General features: G+C 39.8%; 1 protein-coding gene across 1 annotated transcript; it reads left to right on the forward strand.

The window, feature by feature from the left end:
- Nucleotides 1–16,193: 16,193 nt before the first annotated feature.
- Nucleotides 16,194–17,174, forward strand: LOC138908305 (uncharacterized). Its single transcript, XM_070198963.1, has one exon. The coding sequence runs from the start codon at nucleotides 16,194–16,196 to the stop codon at nucleotides 17,172–17,174; it is 981 nt and encodes a 326-aa protein (XP_070055064.1).
- The last annotated feature ends 2,775 nt before the right edge of the window (nucleotides 17,175–19,949 follow it).

Here is a 19,949-nt window from a genome sequence, read left to right on the forward strand (position 1 = left end):
GCCCATTTTAGTTGAGGAAAATATTTATCAAAGAATTTTCTGGTCATCTCCTCCCAAGTTCTAATTGATCCCGTGGGAAAGCTTCGAAGCCACTGCTTTGCATCATCTTTGAGAGAAAAGGGAAATGCCCTTAAGTACACTACATCTTGTGACACACTATTGTACTGAAAGGTATTCATAATCTCCTTGAAGTCCAATAGATGTGTATTTGGATCTTTGTTTGGCTTCCCTCTGAATACACACCAATTCTGAAGGGTATAAAGCAACCCTTACTTCAACTCAAAATTGTTCGCTGCAATTGGAGGTGGTCTAACACTTGATAAACCTTGATTGTATACCGGTCTAGCATAATCGCCAAGTGGTCTCCCAGGCATGGGAGCTATAGTTCCGAACTGGTCTGCACCCAAAGGTTAATTCTGAGCAATTCTCCGACCCCTCTCTTCTTCATAGATAATTTGTGCATCTCCAATAGCTGCTTCCTCAGCATCTCGTGCAGCTTATTCTCTTCGTTGGGCTGCCTCTCTTGTAGCCAAATCCATATTATCTTCCCCGTTTCCAGCCATAAGTTCTTTGGTTGACGATTGCCCAACCTTTTCTGTTGTGTAGGTGAGATTTCTTTCTTTCTTCAGCTGTCGCAGTTGTTTTTCAATTTCTGGCTCGTATGGTAGCACTTCCTTCGCAGAAGTTCGAGTCATGCACCAATCTAACATATAACCTATGCACAATCAAAGAACAATAAATGTAAAAAGACAAAAATAAAATAAAAATAAAAATAAAAAAAATATTCCTGAATTAGCACTACAAATTATTTCAAACACTATTGATTATCAATCCCCAGCAACGGCGCCAAAATTTGACGAGCTTGAAACACACACTTAAATTATGCTCGCTAGTCAAATATAGTATAATATAATATTGTATCTACATGGATTAGATTTAAACAGTATTCTGGTAGTTTCTAGCTTGATTGCTATCCAGGAGAATCAACAATCGAGATTTATATGATTAATAACTAAAATTAACTAAGAATCTAAAGCTATTGACTAATGACTATCGAAACAAGGAATAAGCAAAGAAGGTTATCAGTGGGAGAAAAATAGGGGTTGATAGGATAGGTGTAAGATAATTGTTTGGGATCTAACTCTAGATAATTTACTTCTAATGTTCAAGTGAGTCTCTCGAATTCACTCAATTATTAGTTCAAACGTTCAACAAAAACTCCTCTCTCGATTAAGTTTTAACCTCACAAGATGAACCAATTTAAACACGTGAAGATATGCAAGAATGCGTAGTTGATTGGTCTATGAGAGAACCTCTCTCTATTATCCTCTTAACTAGGTTTGATCAATGATTCAAATAGCCTCTTTCGATTACTAAGAAGAATTAATGAACTCAACCAACAATATAATGCAAAGATATCACAAGTTATGCCTCTCTCGATTACATGAACAAGTGAATATAGATGCAACAGTTAAATCATCCAAAACGCTTCAATACATAAAATTAGAGGTATAATCCACAAACAATTATCAATACACCAAATCCATCAAACCCTAAAGGGAACTACTCCATGGATATGGAGCAATTCATCACAAATATAATTAAAGTATAGAAAAACATAAATTCGATCCAAACTCGGGTCTTGAGTGAGGAAGGAATGATGAAATCCTTGTGCTCGTGTTCTTCCAACTCCTCATTCGCTTCCTTAGGTCAAATATGTGTCAAAAGTCCAAAAAATAATGTTTGTCCATGTATTTATTGCAAGTAGGGTCGGGCCTTGACGAAATCACCTTCTCCTAGCCAAAATAGGATTTTCACTCTGTAAAAATTGCATAGGACGCGCCATGCGGGGCATTAATGGGGAAATCCAGAGAGCTAGTTCTGACAGGAAGCAGTAAATTTGCATAGCCGCAGCGCCCCATACGCCGCCCCATGCACCGCACTAGTATACTTTTCTCAAAGTACGGCTCAAATCTCAATTTTTGACACCCAGACTTGGTCCTTGATCCCCGAACATGATTTTGGCTTAATCCCTTGGGCTTTTACTCAGACTTCAAAGCTCCAAATCACTCGAATTCATTCTATAACATCTAGATAGCTCGAAATCACTCCTACAAGGCATACAACACGCAATTAGTGCAAAACACTATCAATTAAAGCTAAAAATGAATAAAGTGCAGTAAATTAGAGTGCAATAAGCGATTAAAATATGAGATTATAGCCTACCATAATGGATCCCTGGTAGTAGAATAATGGTGTAATTGTGATAGATAAGAGGATGAAATTTAGGCCTTTGATTGGGTAATGATTCAAAAACAAAGGGGTTTCATGAATTGCACCGGATTAGAATACCCCCATAAGATGGATCATGTTGGGATGCTATGAAATATGGTTATCAAAGTATACTATCATCCCTAGGTGGATGAGGAAAATCACTTCAGATATTCCCCGATGAGATGTGAGCCCTAGTAGCAATGTATTACGTAAGAGGTTTAAAGATATTAGTGGTAGATTATAGATCAATATTAAGGTGAATCAACAATATATAGATAAAAGTTCCAAAGTATGAGAGGAGATTAGGATGTCATTCCTTAGATGAACAGTAATAAGGAAGCATTAAAGGACTTAGATTTATACATATAGGATAAGCAGTGAGAGAGTGACCTGTAGTTGGGTAGTAGACCTCAGTAATAATAAATCGAAGTAAGAGTTATGGTATAGTATGACCTACCTAGACGTAGTAAATCCATAAGCATATATAACCGAGGCTATGAAAGAAGATATAGCAATAGTCATAAGTTTGACAAAGTACCGAGCGAAGAATTTCAATATACCTTTAGATTCCCAGATAGACAGCGTCAGAGTTCTATATATGTTTATAAAGTGAGGCCTCGAGATTGGCTAAAAGCTGGAGTAAAAAGAAGAGAAGAGTCGCATAGGCACATACAGGGACAAAGTTGTACAGGCTGTATGACAGAAGGTAGCAATAGTTACAAGATTGGAAGAATTCTGACACAAAGGTCGTGGTGTGAGAAAGAGGCCTAAAGGGGGAATGCCCTTGTCTTTGGATTTATTCACAGAACGGTCACCTAGATGAAAAGGAAAGTATTAAAGTATTCACAAGAGCTATAGGTTATAAGACTGATAAGTACATCAACCAACATTTGAGGACGAATGTTCCAAATGGGGGAATGATGTTACACCCCATGTTTCATACGTAAAAGTACGTCGTAAGTCAATTGATGTAAGCTCAGAAATGAAATCATCTTTGAAAGTACATAAATTAAGTTAATCATATTACCGTGGAGGTTACAATATTTAAGATCATGAATACCAAGTACCAAGAGGGTTGGAAGGCTTAGAAGCTAAACAAATCTAAGAAAATAAGTTTCGTCGAAAGTCGACAAGTTGGGAATGTTAAAACATGTACTTTTGGGGTGAGACTAGGATGCTTAACATGATAAGGAGGTTATGTTATGAGTTATTTTATTTGTATGATAGTCGTGTATTATATTTTGAAGTAAAGCGAGTTGTGGAACAAAAGTTGGCAAAGGTCATCAAAAGTTACATTAATAAATGTGTTGAAACTTAGGTCACATGTAGCTGGGCTTTTCTCCCAATATACTTAGAATTCAGGATGATCCACCTACAAAATTGGAGATCTATGAGTCTAGTTTCTAACGAATTAAGTCGTTTGTCGATACAACATCGTAGTAAAGAGATACTTGCGTTTTTGTGAGACTGCGCAGATTTCATAGGTGACAAGTAGGCATGTCACCTACTTGCATAAATAAAAGGACGAAATATGCCCAAAAAATGGCTAGTTTTGGTCGGTTAAAGAGCCCTTTAAGGGTTGATTTCCTTTAGATATTACACTCATTATAGAGCAAAAAAATCAGAGATAAGCCCCTGCAAACTGTTGACGGCCTATTTTGACCTTCCCTTTTAAAATTAATTTATTTATACTTAATAGTTTATAATAAATATTTTGAAAGTATTTTCTAGTAATAAATACCTATTTCTACAAATTAATTAAGTATTAGTTTTGAAATTAATCACTTAGTATTAGTATTACGTAATTACAAAATATTTACTACTTTAAGATGATTAAAATAACCTTTATATACATCATGTAGACCTTATAATTAATTTGACAAAATTACTCCTTAATTTCTAGTTAATTATATTACTATGTTAATATTTTGAAATTAGTGCTATAATTCTCTAAAATGGAATATTTATAAATAATTAATTAAAATAGTTAGTAGTATATATAATAATTATAATTTTACCACATTTTATTGAAAATTATTAAGCTTATTTAATTTAATTATAAAGGGGATCAAAAGAGGCTAGGGGCTATAATTGCAATTCTCAACTAAACACAGTGGCTATTCTTTAAATCAACTTTGGCCCAAATGACCAAGCCCAATCCTAAATGAGCCAGTCCAAACAACCCTTCCAATCCACTTTGGCAATCCTTGCCATTCCTTTTTAAACCAATCGGAGCTTGCCACGTCACCTGTCTCCAACACGCACAAAACGAACACAATTAATCTGGGTCGTTCGTTTATTATATCAACGGCCCACAATTTGTGATTCCACTTTCTCTTTAAATTAAAAGCACCCAGTATAGTTAATATTAGCCGTTAGATCACAAGGATCCAATGTCCACTGAAATTCTCCATAAAATCATTTAAACCCCAAAATGCCAGGACCGTTAATCTCAAAGATCAACGGTTCAGATCCCGTCTCCCTATCTTAAACCTAAAGACCCATCCCAAAGCCCCCTAAACCGTAATCATTTATCACCTCCCATGCTACCTTTCTTTCCCTTTCCCCTCTCTTTTCTCTCATCCCCATCAGTCCTAAAACCTTGCACAAATTTGTACAAGGTCATAAATCAAGCCTTAAGATATCCATCTTGCCCCTACTAACCGCGAATCTCGCCGGTTTCCATTCCATTTCCATCGATTCGATTTGAATCTCAAATCTGAAACCCTAAACCTAAACTATGCAACTTGAAAATCCATCAACCTTTCCTCTGTTATGTCGAGTCGGAGCATGAATGGCTAATATCTTCAGCTTCATCATTATTATTCGTTATCCATAGGTCAAACGCAGTGACCTCTAGACATTAGGGTTTGGCCGCTGGTCCAAAGGCTTCAACGGTCGACCTTCTCGTGCTCAGGTAAACTCAACAGTGCTTTTCCCCTCTATTCTTTCTGATTTCACCTAATTATGCTCACATCATCAACGCATCATCATCTTCCACTCACGATTTGAATCTGTTGAAACCCTAGAGCCATTAAATAGCACTATAATTAGGGCCTTGATTGCTCTCATTTATCATCACCTACAATCACACCTAAGACCTAACACGAACACAGAAGCAATACTAAGATTTTCATAAAATTTAGGGTTTCTTACTAATTTCTGGTTTTCTTTATTCGTCTCTAAGTGCTTTCATTACTTCAAGCTTGAAGTTTTTGGTCCTAGACAATAAGAAGGAATCCTTGTTTAGTCTGCTGCCCTCGAAAACGTCAGTACACCTTCACCCTCTTCTCTTTGATTGTCTTACATGAATATCATGAACATGTTGTTGCCTTCTGTTACTTGTATTCATTTATGATGTCAAATAGTCCTGCTCCTGAGTATCTTTAATTGGTGTTTATTAAGTTGTTATGTGACCTTAGTGACTTTCATTCGGATCTCAAATAGTCCATATGATTAAGTTTTACTTTATATGCTTAAAATGACCTCTCATGCTTGCCTAGGTTTCAGATTTTCTGTTAATGATTCTATTGCGATCTTTATCCCTACACACTGTTTCCTGCATTCTGTGATTTTGTAGTCGAGATTGTTGTTGATAATTATAACTAGGAAAAACCTGAGAGTTCCTAGTTTAATCTTTCACCATTTAACTGAAGCATGAGAAGATTAAGTGTTTAAGTGCTCTCCTTCTCTGTATCAATGTCTGTTAACTCTAAGAGTAACTTTTGAGCTATTATTATAACAATCCTATGTTCATATATAACTATTGGTCGTATTTATATGAAAGGGGACTCTTATGAACATCAGTAACCCTTATGCATATATTTTGTTATCATTAAGTTGTCTTTCATAAAACAAAACATAGTCATTTTGTTATAGTTGAATAATAACTACTTTCAAGCTGAGTATAACTGCCTCATGTTTAGATGTATATCTCAGTCGGTATAGCTGAGTTAAACCTGTTTGGCACAATACTTTCCATGTCTTTAATCCCTTATGACATTGTTGACTTTGTGAAGCTTACCTTGTCTTTATAAGATCATAACCTCATTTAAAGTATCTATGTGTAGTTGATTTAAAAACTTGTATGTATCCCTGTTTGTCTTCATAATCCATACTTTGTTTAGAAATTGCACTAAATCCTCTTTTCCCTGCTAATCTGAGCTGAATCTGATATATAAATCCTAAGGGGACTTCTTATTTGCTACTGCTTGGACATAATAGTTTACCTATTTAAGATTTGTGTTCTTATGAAGATGTGGTTCTACCAAGCATTTTTAGGAATCCCATGTTTGAATCTGTAAATTGTAGTCATGCTAAGAGTCTTAATTATGTTCTGGCATCTTTAATGACATCTGTAGAAGTTACTAATTATGACTACTTGTCTGAATCCCTGATGATGCTTTCAAAAGTTCCAAGTGATATTATTAACCTGTATGTGTGCTAGTGGTAAGACCTAGGCTAACCAATCTGTGATATATCTACTTAGACAGAGGCATTTGTATTGCTGCATATCTAAACTATGTGCTCTTTATATAGGATCACAAGTGTTTGGTTCTTTTGGCAGTAACATCATAGTATTCCTACCTTTATGTGTGTCTGGAACCTGACTTCCAGATTTGTTAATGCATGTTTCATTAGGTATTGGAAATGAAGTTATAAAATGAAACTGTTCGTGTGACCTTATGTTATTCTATCAAGGGAAAAGTATACTTGTGTGGTAGGTTGTATAGTGGTAGTTGGTTTACCTTGAAAGAGCATCATTGGTACTTAAACCCATAAGGAAAAATGAGTCGTTAGTGGTTAGGGGGTATTTGAGAGTACAGTTTAACTCTAGGTTGGGCTTCTCTCCCCAGCACAAGCATTGCCCTGTGCCTTGAGATCCTTGGGAACTTTGAAGTGTCGGGGGGATTCAAACGGGGCACTGACCTTGAGTAGAACTCACTCCTTAGCCCTTAATTCATTGACACTTGTTATTATTTAGGGTTTTAGTGTCTAATGACAATGAAAGGTTTTCAGTGTAAATTATTTACCATATATAACCACCACATTAGTATAAGTTCTCATGGTATTTGAGTATTGATAGTTTTTGTTATATTTTGCCCAATCAGTTACCTATGTGTTTCATGCATGGTTGAACATACATAATATGTATCTAATGACTTTCTCTTTCTTTTTTAACATATACATTTGTTTGGGCCTGCCAAGTTCTTAAGGAACTTAGGCCCAAGTCCATCATTGCCGTATTTTCTGAAAATTTGAAGTCAGTTGTGGTCGTACCTATTACTGTTGGGCCTGCCTCTTTGAGGCCCAAATTTCAGAGTCTAATCCTCTTCCTCTAAACTCCTTATTTTAGTGCTTCGTTACCTTAGTTTACTGCCTTGTCGCACTTTGCTGCATCTTTGTTGTTATTCTATCTTATACAACAGTATTATATTGGATTGAACGCTTTAATTTATATCCTATGTCATGTAAACTTAGGCAATCCTTAAACAACATAGAATTAAAAGAAGAATTAGTTAGTAACTAATCTCTTGTTCGCTAATTATAATTGTTTATATCATTATTATATTTTTTGCTCACATTTTTCTTAAAAGATTTTGAAGACCAAAGCTTAGCAAAGGACGGCAGCCCCCACTTTCAAAGGAAAAACCAAACTGAATCGCAAGCTTTATCTTCAAAAAGGGAAATCAAATCATTTTCGGAAAAAAATAAAGTGTTGTCGCCCCAAAAGGATTTTCAAAATATGGTTTTGCTTCAACTCTTCAAATCAAGGTATAGCTTAGGCTTACCCCCCAATCTCATTAGAACAATATACCCCCATGCTTTAGGAACAAGTGTTTAAATTTGGTTCTCCTTTTCAAATACTTTCTTAAATACAAACATCCTATATATCTTTTCAAAATCTCTTTTTAAGTATATATGCATTAATGTTATTTTCTCTATTAATTCATACCCTTTTAATACTACACCCTCCCTTTGTAAGAATTATTTCCCAATGTATGGTAAGCCATATCTCTAGAACACTAGTTGAGGCATAGTATAAATAATTAATTCTAAATATAGTCTAAGTCCTATGGAGCTAACTTAGGTAGATTTTAAGGGGTGCCTAACATCTTCCCTTAGAAGAATAAGAACCCTTACCCATAATCTCCCCGGTTAGCAGACTAATAAAGGATACGACTTCGTAATTAAATAGGTACCCTAGTATACCTTTAAATATTAGGTGGCAACTCTCTTTTATCAACAACATAGAAACCACAAGTTGAATCTTGTTTTGACTAGTGCAAAATAGGGTGCAACAATATGGTGATTCTGTTGGGGATTTCACACTTAGGTTCTGACCGTAGCAGACTTAGACTAAATTTGGCATTTAGATTTATTTGTACATTCCCTTAATTGTAGGTAATATTGCAATTATGTGCTTACCTGCGTTATTTGCTCATTATGCTTATTATCATGCTTATCGTTGCTACACCCTTATCTGTTACTACTTTATATACATTGTCATCACATTTCTTCCTATCGAGTCTTGGTTGTACACTATCACACACAATGGCACGCGAGGGTTGTCTTTTACACCCCTTTGAACCTTCTTTTCAAAACTCTTTAGTTTTAGAAAATGGTTTTGCCAGGTCAACTGACATAACTTCTCAGAGCCTTCAGTCCAACTCAAAAGTAGGAAACATTCTACTCCAACAAAAATAGGGCATACTTCATAAACCTTAGGTGAGTCGATCCTTGGCATCGACACACAATTAGAAAAGCCACCCTAATGTCAACGGGTCATGCACCCAACTACATGACTTATGTGGAAAGACAAACAAACCTAACAAGACACTTAAAGATCCAAAGCAAACACTTACCAAACACCTTTCTTTTACCTGCCTCAGAAAATAAAAATCAACCAAAACATCCCTGAGATTAACATGGTAATAGGAGCACCACATAAATTGAAGCAGTGGTGAATGAACATTCGCCGGGAACAAGGAGATGAGGTTCGGACACACTTGGGGGAACTAACCACTTTGCTGAACATCCGAGCAGACAGGGTGATCACTCGCTTGTTGATAGAGCTTTGGGATCCGGCTAAGGTGGTGTTCATATTTGCTGATTAAGATTTAGTACCGACATTAGAGGATGTCACTAGTTATACGGAGTTGCCGTTCAATGGAAAGAAGCCGATATTGCCAGTAACTATGCCTGGTTACCGGTTCTTGAATGCTTTGGGCCTGGCCAACAGTAGGGGTCTAAGAAAAATCGAGGATGGATGGGTGAGCCTCAACTAGCTGTTTGACAGATTTTGGGTATCGTGAAAGCTACGAGTGGTATTTGGGAGAGTTTCAATGTGACCAAGCAACGTGGGAGAGTCTCAGGCCTATTGCCTTCTCAATGGCACTATTGGGAGTATTGGTCTTCTGGTAGAGAAGGGGTCAGATCAATATCAACTTATTACCTGTGGTTCTGGCGGCCTTCTGCGGTAACCTTCAAGCTACTTTGGTGCCAATGGTATTAGCTGATATGCTGAGGGCTTTGTCCTTATATGCACGAGGGTATGATTTCTTTAAAGGTTGTAACTTGTTGCTTCAGATCTGGGCTACTGAACATTTCTTCCAGCGAGAGGCCACCATCGACTACTTTATGGGCGTCAGCAATATGATACACAACCTCAACAAAAGGATGAGATATTGGATCTCCCCAAATAGAAAATAAGAGTGGAGGGAAATGCTAACCAATCTGAGTGGAGAATGGATCAGTTGGAAGCTATCATGGTTAGGTGGAATATCAATCTTAGGGACTTCTCAAAAATACGTCATTGAGTTGATCGGACTTGAGGGTATTCAACCATACTCACCCCTGGGGGTTCTAAGACAGTTCGGGATGATCCAAGATGTGCCTCTGTGGACAAGGACAGCGCTATACCAGGATGAGTATAATGGACAGATTCCAATCCCCAGGATAAGAAGGCTCCAAGAAGAGTGGAGCGACCTAGTCACAATGCTGATGGGTCAAAACTCGTGGTGCACTCCTAGGTATTGTGTTTGGATCAACGAAGAAGACAAGTTGGCCCGGCCAAGCAGAAAGGGTATAGACTGGCTAGAGGATGCAGTGACTGCTCTGTAAATTTACCATGATATCCTGCCACATTACCTTGTGACTAATTCGTTGCACCGTCAAGTGGTCTCAGGATCCATCGGTCATATGTTGCCACTAGCTGAAGACGATGACCAGGTAGTGAAGTGCATCCAAATAGAGTCTAACACAGAGCCAGAAGAAAATTCGGAGGAAGGGTCGGAGTTCAACGATGACGAGGAGGAGTTTGAAGAAGACCCGGAGGAGGATCTGAAAGATGATCTAGAAGAAGAAGAGGAGATGGGAAACGACTCCGGGGATGGTTATTAGAGTTGGTTGATTTTCCCTTCTTCCCGCTTTGTACCTTTATTCCCAGTTCTCTTTTACTTTCCAAAAGAGCAAGTTGTCCAAGCCCATGCAAATCTATAAAACAGTGATGTAATCTTTGTTCCCACTTATATCAGTCCAAATTATCAATAAAAACAAACTTGCTTTGGATCTAAATGTGTCAAGCCTAAATGTTTGTCAAGAATCTGCGATTTAGGCCTACCTTCAGCAATGAAAGGTCCCCACAAATTCTAGGAATTGCGCTAGCCTTAATGCGTGAATTAATTGCTCTATGTAATTTCCTGCTTGTAATAAACGAAGAAGCTGACTCTTGTTTCTTTTTCTTTTTATTTATTCTTATTTTTTCTTTTGCTTTATTATTACCCCTAAAAGAAAATGAAAGTTGGTTTGTGTCGACCGAAACTGGCAGAACCACCGTATAATCTAAGGTCAAAGGGAAAGATATCAGCTACAGAAAACCCGACTGAACATGCTCTGGTCATAGCCGACAGCCCGGGGCGATCGGGGGAGAAGGATGATGCCAGGAACGATGAACATGTGGCCAGGATGGCCCAAGAAATGGATTCTCTAAGGGAGGAAATACATCATATCAGGGAACTAGCACATCTGGCTATGACAACGCTTCCTCAGCCATCTCGATTTCCTTCTTTGGATTCAATTCCTGACCATTTTCCTTTCACATCGCGCCAAAACAACAACACCCCAACTTTAGTTCCTACCACTCAAGTCATACCTCCAGTAACCCCACACAAACCTACCAAATCCCCCTATCCACACTCCCTATATCCACAGTACATTCAAACACCACAAAACCCACCTATCACTACCAATGCAACTCACACCCTACCTCGTGACGAAGTTACTTTTACCGCTAACCAGCATATATATGTGGCACATACCGCTGCCCATGAGTGGTATGTTTCCCCTGTATATGCCATTTCTGAACCTACCTTTATAGCGCATGTCAATGTCTGGGTGCCTTATGAGATTGACCAATACGCCGAGATAGAGAGGGAAGCCAGGCGTAAGGAAGATGAGTCCGTATCTAAGCAGCTGCAAATCTTGAGAAACCAAATAAAGAACCTCCAAGTTGCCCGAGGAAGTGAAAGTTTACTGCGAGGATATGTGCATTCATTTGGATGTGCATATGCCAGCAGGGTATAAACCTCCAAAGTTCGATATCTTTGATGGGAAGGGTGATCCCCACGTGCATTTTTGGGGATATTGTGACAAGTTAGTCGGAGTGGGGAGGAATGAAAAACTAAGGATGAAGTTATTTATAAGGAGACTGAAGGAAGAAGCACTCACATGGTATACTCGACAGGATCCGCAAAATTGGAGAACTTGGCAAGATATGGCAGAGGACTTCATGAAGTGGTTTCGATTCAACACAGAGATCAGTCCCAGTCGGCTCGCACTGGTGAACCTGCAGAAGAAACCATCCGAGTTATTCCAAGAATATGCACGTCGGTGAAGGTCAGAGGCCGCCTGGGCGCAACCTCCGCTGGACGACATTGAATTAACCAAGTATTTCATCAGAGCCTAGGAAGGGATATACTTTGAAAAGATGATGGGAATGATGGTACAGAAATTCCCTGAACTGGTCAAGATGGGAGATTTCTTAGAAGAGGGCATAAAATTTGATAAAGTACAATCCATGGCAGCACCACAAACGGCCAACAAGTCCATCCAATCAGGGTCAATCGGAAGCAGAAAGAAGAAGAAAGAAGAAGTTTCAGCAGTCGTCCCTTACTATCAACCCAACCCACATCACGGAAACACTTCCTATACCCCAAACAATCATTCACCACCACCCACTTACGCTCCAGTCTATAACACCCATCCATATTATCATCCTCAATCACAATACAACCCTCTTCGAGCCAACAACAACCGGAACCCACAACGACCATATTCTCATGTCCAAACCACTACTCACCAAAACTGACCTGCTTATGCATCACGCCTGCGTCCCAACTTTGAAGAGAGGGGTCCTAGAAATTATACCCCGATTGTTGAGCCTCTGGCCCAATTGTTTGAAAGATTTATAAGAGCATGATTGATATATCCAGTGGAAGGATGGGCATGAGTAACCCTCCAAGTATTTGATGCAACTAAAAGGTGCATGTACCATTCCAATGTACCTGGTCATCATACTGAAGATTGTTTTAAGCTGAAAAATAAGATTGAAACAATGATCAAGAGCAGATCCATTCAATGCACTCTGACACCGCCCAATGTGAAGCACAATCCGCTACCAAAATACCAAAACCAAAGAGTTAACATGATCACATTGGACGAAGAGTATGACCTAAAGGGAACGATTGTCACTATACGAAATGTAGAAGCCGCTAGGATCCCTCCTCAAAGGGCTCCAATGATTACAGTACAAGTGAGGCCTATAGTGATTGTTCAGACTTATCATCGATAACCTATTGTTTCTACAAGAGATGAAAAATGTTGGGAATACAAAATCGTCCCATGGACGTACCAACAAAAGGGGAAGGCCAAAATGACAGACTCAGTCGTAGCCCATGGTATGACTAGGTATGGGAGATGCTACGCTCCTAAAGATTTCAACCGAGGGAACTTGGGAAGAAAGAAAATTCAAAGAAGGAACATAACAGACTCAGAAGCCGCCGAGTTCTGTAAGAGAATGTTGACCAAAGAGTATTCCGTGGAGGAGCAGCTGAAGAAAATTCCGGCACAGATATCAATCATGGATTTGTTAATGAGCTCCGACAGTCATAAGGATGCCCTATTGAAAGTACTAAGTGGGGTAAGTGTACCACATAAAACCACCAATGAGGCGTTGGCCACGACAATTGGGAAAATGGTCGAAGCAAATATGATCACTTTTAGAAGAGACGAACGTCCTGTCGAAGGCGCAAGTCACAACAAAGCTCTTCATATCACTGTCAATTGTGGGGACAAAGTGGTGTCCCGAGTGTTGGTCGATGGAGGGTGAGGAGTCAATATTTGTCTGCTCTCCACCCTATAGGGATTACGAATTCATTTGAGGGAAGTCATGGAAAGCCACGTGAGGGTGAGGACCTTTGATGTTTCACAAATGGATATTATTGGAGAAATTTATTTGGTCTTGCATATCGGGCCGGTCGAGTTTCCCATATTCTTTCAAGTAATGGATATCTCTTCTTCCTACAACTTGCTACTGGGAAGGCCCTGGATACATATGGCAGGGGTCGTCCCATCCACTTTACTCCAATGCATGAAATTTTAGTGGGGATATTAGGAGATCGTGGTCCACGGCAAGTGGGGTCACTCCGCTTATTTGGATTATGTTGTTCCATTCATTGAAGGGATAGATGGAGTTTCTTTTCATGTAGTGGAAATCACGCAGACTACCAAAATGGAAGAGACTGAACAAAACTTAGGAATGCAGTCGCCGTATAGATCCAAGATAGATATGAGGGAGATGATAAAATATGGATATAGGCCGGGAACAGGGCTGGGATCCAGGTCATACGGGATCACAGAGCCAATTGAACCTAACGGGCAGAAAGGAAGGGTTGGCATAGGATATCAGTCTCCGGATGGGAAAGCTCATATCAGTAGCTCTGAGAAAGAGGTTTTTGTGCCAGAGCATGTTTCAATTCCGGGTCAAGGATCAGTACCAGAAGATGATATCATCGACAGGATGGGAAAGTTATTCTTGAATATGACTGAAGAATGTTGTGAAGGGAGTAACATCAAGACACCGACTATCAAGGATACCGAACTAGGGGAAGAGCTGCAGAATTGGACTGCCACTCCGTCTGTTGTTCGCCGGGAGTCTTGGTAGTATGGAACTGTAAAAGTTATCTTTTGAAAAGTGCATCGTCAATTGAGGCCTACACCGTTTCTGTACCTTTTTGTCATTTGCCTCTTTTGAACGCTTAAAATGTTCCACTTTTGATGAAATAAAAGGAATAATTTTCTCAAATATTGCTAGTTTATTTACCGCTTCATTTATACTTAGATTTTCTTTTCAGTAATCAAAATGCTAAAAACTCGTGTTCCGCGATTGTGACATGTAATAAAATTGTCAAGCGCAACAACCCAGATTATGAGGAGTATGATGAGAGTATGATGCCAGAAAATCTCCCACAGGAGATCAAACAGCTGGAGAGTCAGAAAAATCCCAACCTTGAACAAACGGAAGTGGTTAATCTTAGAAGCAAAAAAGACGTAAAAGAAACTAGAATCAGCATTCATCTAGAAGCCGAGCAGAAGGCAAAATTAGTTGAGCTCCTCCGGCAGTACATAAATGTGTTCGCATTGTCATATGATGATATTCCGAGATTAATCACTCACATTGTCTCGCATCGACTGCCCACCGATCCTACCAGACCGGCGGTCAAGCAGAAACCGAGGAAATTCAAACTTGATCTAAGTCTGAGGATAAAGGAAGAAGTGACCACGCAGATAGAGGCGAATGTGGTAAGGGTCACCAACTATCCCAGATTGTTGGAAAATATCGTCCCAGTGCCCAATAAAGACGGAAAGATCATAATATGCGTGGATTATCGAGATCTCAACAAAGCTAGTCCAAAGGACGATTTCCCCCTACCAAATATCCACGTCCTCATCGACAACTATGCGAAGCATTAACTGCAGTTGTTTGTGGATAGTTTCGCTGGGTATCCCCAAATCTTGATGCACGAGGAAGATGCACAGAAGACAGACTTCACCACACCTTGGGGATTTTACTACTATAGAGTCATATTGTTCGATCTCAAGAATGCTGGCGCCACCTACATGAGGGCCATGACGGCCCTTTTTCACGACATGATTCATAAGGAGATTGAAGTGTATGTGGATGATGTTATCATAAAGTCTCGAAAGAGTTCAGAGCACTTGGATGATTTGAGAAAACTTTTCGAGCGCCTGCGAAGGTGTAGTTTGAAGTTGAACCCAGCAGAGTGCGCGTTCGGAGTCCCCATTGGAAAACTGTTGGGCTTCATTGTAAGCAGTAAGAGGATAGAACTGGACCCATCAAAAATCAAGGCCATTCAGGAATTGCCACCACTAAAGAGCAAGAAAGATGTAATGAGCTTCCTGGGTAGATTGAATTACATCAGTCGCTTCATAGCTTAGTCCACAGTAATTTGTGAGCCTATTTTTAAGTTGCTGAAAAAGGATGCTGACACAAAATGGATAGAGGAGTGCAAGAAAGCCTTCGACAGAATCAAAGAATATTTTTCAAATCCACCAGTATTGGTTCCCCTTAACCCGGGAAGCCATTGTTATTATATTTGGCAGTCTTGGATAATGCCTTCGGGTGTGTGTTGGGACAGCATGACGAAACTGGGAGAAAGCAACAGGCCTTCTACTACTTAAGTAAGAAGTTCACGTCATGTGAGGTCAAGTATACTTTGATAGAATGCACTTCTTGCGCTCTGACTTGGATTGCCCAGAAACTAAGGCATTATATGTCAGCATACACCATGCATCTGATATCTCGACTCAACCCACTCAAGTATATATTCTAGAAGCTGATGCCTACCGGAAAGCTAGCTAAATGGAAAATTCTCCTTAGCAAACTTAACATTGTGTACATAACTCAGAAGGCAATCAAAGGGCAAGCTTTAGCCAACCACCTCGCGGAGAATCCGGTGGATGGGGACTACGAGCCATTTACTACATATTTTCCCAATGAAGAAGTGTTATTTGCTGGAGAAGATATTGCTGAATCGTACCCTAGATGGAGAATATTTTTTGATAAAGCAGCAAACTTTAAAGGAGTCAAAATTGGGGCAGTCCTGATTTCGGAATCTGGAAAACACTATCCATCATCAGCAAAGATAAGATTCTCTTGTACCAATAATATGGTTGAATACGAAGCATGCATCCTTGGGATCAGAATGGCAGTTGACATGAAGGTCAAAGAACTTTTGGTCATAGGAGATTCCGATATATTGATACACCAAGTCCAAGGGGAATGGTCCACCAAGAATGTCAAGATACTTCTGTACCTGCACCGCATAAAGGAGCTATGCAAGAAGTTCATGAAGATTGAGTTCAAGCACGTCCCTAGGATTCAGAACGAGTTCGTTGACGCCCTTGAACCTCTATCATCTATGATTCAGCATCCAGACAAGAACTACATCAACCCTATCGAGATAAAGATCAGGGATCAACATGCATATTGCTTCCATGTAGATGAAGAACTAGATGGTAAACCATTATATAACGACATCAGGAAATTCCTTGCAACCAGTGAATTCCTAGAGAATGCTACTAATGGTCAAAAGCGAGCCCTCAGCAGGTTGGCAAACCACGTTTTCCTCAACAGGGAAGTCCTGTGCATGAGGACCCCCAGACTTAGGTTTGTTGGGATGTGTAGACGTTGCCAAGGCAACCAGGTTGTTGGAGGAAATACATGCAGGAACGTGCGGATCCCACATGAATGGGTTCATATTAGCCAAGAAGATCCTAAGAGCTGGAGACTTTTGGATGACTATAGAAAGCGACAGTAGCTGCTACGTACAGAAGTGTCACTAGTGCTAAATTCACGAAGATTTCATCCGGGTTTCGCCGAATGAGTTAAACGTAATGGGTTCACCCTAGCCGTTCGCCGCTAGGGGCATGGACGCGATTGGTCCTATAGAGTCATGATTGGACCTATAGAGCCTGCCGCATCAAATGGACATCGCTTTATCTTGGTAGCTATTGACTATTTCACCAAATGGGTCAAGGCATCTACTTACAAGGCTGTCACAAAGAAGGTAGTGGCAGATTTTGTCCGGAACAACATCATTTGTAGATTTGGAATACCAGAGCCCCTCATCACCGACAATGCTGCTAACCTCAATAGCGACCTCATGAAAGAAATCTGCAAGAAGTGCAAAATCATCCACCGCAATTCCACAGCCTACAAGATAAAAATGAATGGGGCAGTCGAGGCAGCCAACAAAAAGATCAAGAGAATTTTACGAAAGATAGTGGACAATCACAGACAATGGCATGAGAAACTACCTTTCACTTTACTAGGTTATCGGACCACCATGAGAATAACCACTGTGGAAATACCGTACATGTTGGTATACGGCGCTAAAGTTGTGATACCCGTAGAGATCAAAATACCATCTTTAAGGGTCATTCAAGAGGCAAAATTAGACGACACATAGTGGATACGAGTCAGACAGGAGCAACTCATGTTGATCAATGAGATAAGAATGGATGCAGTATGCCATGGTTAGCTATATCAGAACAGGATGGCTAGTGCATTTAACAAGAGAGTGAAGCCTCACCAGTTCGCATCGGGGCAGTTGGTCTTGAAGAAAATCTTTCCCCACCAAGAAGAAGCCAAAGGAAAGTTCACACCAAAATGGCAAGGTCCTAATGTGGTTCACCGAGCACTGTCGGGTAGATCTCTAAGCTTGGCAGAAATGGATGGAAGAATCAACACGAATCCCATCAACTCAGACACAATCAAGAGAAATTATGTTTGAAAATTAATAGAGTTAGGTTTTGCTATAACAAAACTACGTTCAACCTAACTTCCCACGGAGGGATACGTAGGCAACCCACGTAGGGTTTGATTTCTCTCTCCCCTTCACTTTTGAAATAGAAAACCAAATATCACTTTTGTATGTTGCTCAGGAACTATGCCGACTTGATTTCCTTAAAAAATAATACCTAGGCAATCCCCATAGGATTCAATCATCTATTGTAACTGAACTACGTTCTGGCCTGATTCCATTTGGATACATAGGCAGCCTGAGTCAGACTCAGACTTTTTCATTCTTTAACTCATCATTTTGCATCTGTTGTAATCGAACTATGTCTTGACCTAATTCCATTTGGATACGTAGGCTGCCTGAGTCAGGCTCGCTTATCTTTATCATATTTTATCATAATCCACGAAGTACATTCAGACCTGATTCCGTTTTGGATATGTAGGCAACCTGAAAGGGTTCGGTCACAACCTTAGGAAAACCTTTGTAATGCATTAGTTTGAATTAGGGCGCAGTCACAACAGCAAGCATCCGCGTTATCAGAAGCATCACGGAAGATCGACATCAATGGTATAAATTATTCAAGAAGAAACGTTTGCATATGGAGAACTTTTCGTAACATGTCATAATCCGGAACGACGGTATTTTCCTTAAAACAAAGTATTTTCAAATTATTTTCCAAAAATACAGTAATTTGTTACACCTACCTAACTTCGCGGCATGACCATATCAAAGGCTGGGGCAAACCAACAGTGCGGTCGACACAAATCAACTCTCCCCCCCCCCCCAAAGAATTTTTCTTTGAGTGCAGGGTCAATAGGGAGCAAAGAAGCACTACGACCACACTGGTGCAAATGACAGATCCGCCACTTGCCTAAGATCATCTCTCTTTCTCCATTAATTGAACTTTTCTGATACTACTTAGGCTAATCTTTGAATCCTTTGTAGGTACCTCGGAGTTAGACTGTTGATACGAAAACACATGTACATAGCAAACTGCATGCTCAATCAATCAAAGCACCATGTACAAAATGGACCGTTAGGCTTCATCAATGGAAGCCCTGTACATACCAAATCGCCTGCTCAACTAATCGAATCACCTTGTACAAACGAGCCGTCGGCTTCACCAATTAAAGTCTTGTATATAGAAAACCGTCAGCTCAATCGATCGGAGCGCCCTGTACAAATCGAATGCCGGTTTTGCCAACTAGAACCTTGTATATAGCAAATCACAAACTTTGCCAATAAAAATTCGCATCGTCGCTCCATTGCAACGGATACCAGAATAGACAGTCGCAAACCTCGTAATTGATGTTCTGCCAATCGATGACCGCAACTTAGCTTCGCAGTTAAGAGTATCTCTTGGGCATGCTATTATTTCCTTTGCTAGTACTTTTAATGTTTTGAAGTTTTGCCCATGCAGCTTCAGGCATGATTACGGTTTTAATTAATCACTCCCAAGCAGAGATTATTTTACATTTCAGTGCAAAGTTCTCCCAACAAGCGGAGACGCACTCTACAAATCAAGCTTTCCCAACAAGCGGTGACATTTCTCAGTGCAAAGCTCTCCCAACAAGCGGAGACGCACTCTATAAATTAAGCTCTCCCAACAAGCGGAGACAATTTTTAAATGCTTCGACTAAGAAATCGAGTCAAGATCAAGTATCCCATCATCCTAATCCCAAATAATGGCTCGCCGACAACCAAGCATCATCTCTCCTGCAATATTTACATCGCATCTTAATATATTCCGCATTGTAATATATGGGTATGTGTAATGACCCGACCGGTCGT

This window comes from Nicotiana tomentosiformis, chromosome 3 (assembly GCF_000390325.3).
Source record: "Nicotiana tomentosiformis chromosome 3, ASM39032v3, whole genome shotgun sequence".
NCBI classification, from domain to species: Eukaryota; Viridiplantae; Streptophyta; class Magnoliopsida; order Solanales; family Solanaceae; genus Nicotiana; species Nicotiana tomentosiformis.

Bases quoted from the DNA above. Each gene is read 5' to 3' on its own strand.
- LOC138908305 (XM_070198963.1), top strand. From the start codon at position 16,194: ATGCCTACCGGAAAGCTAGCTAAATGGAAAATTCTCCTTAGCAAACTT.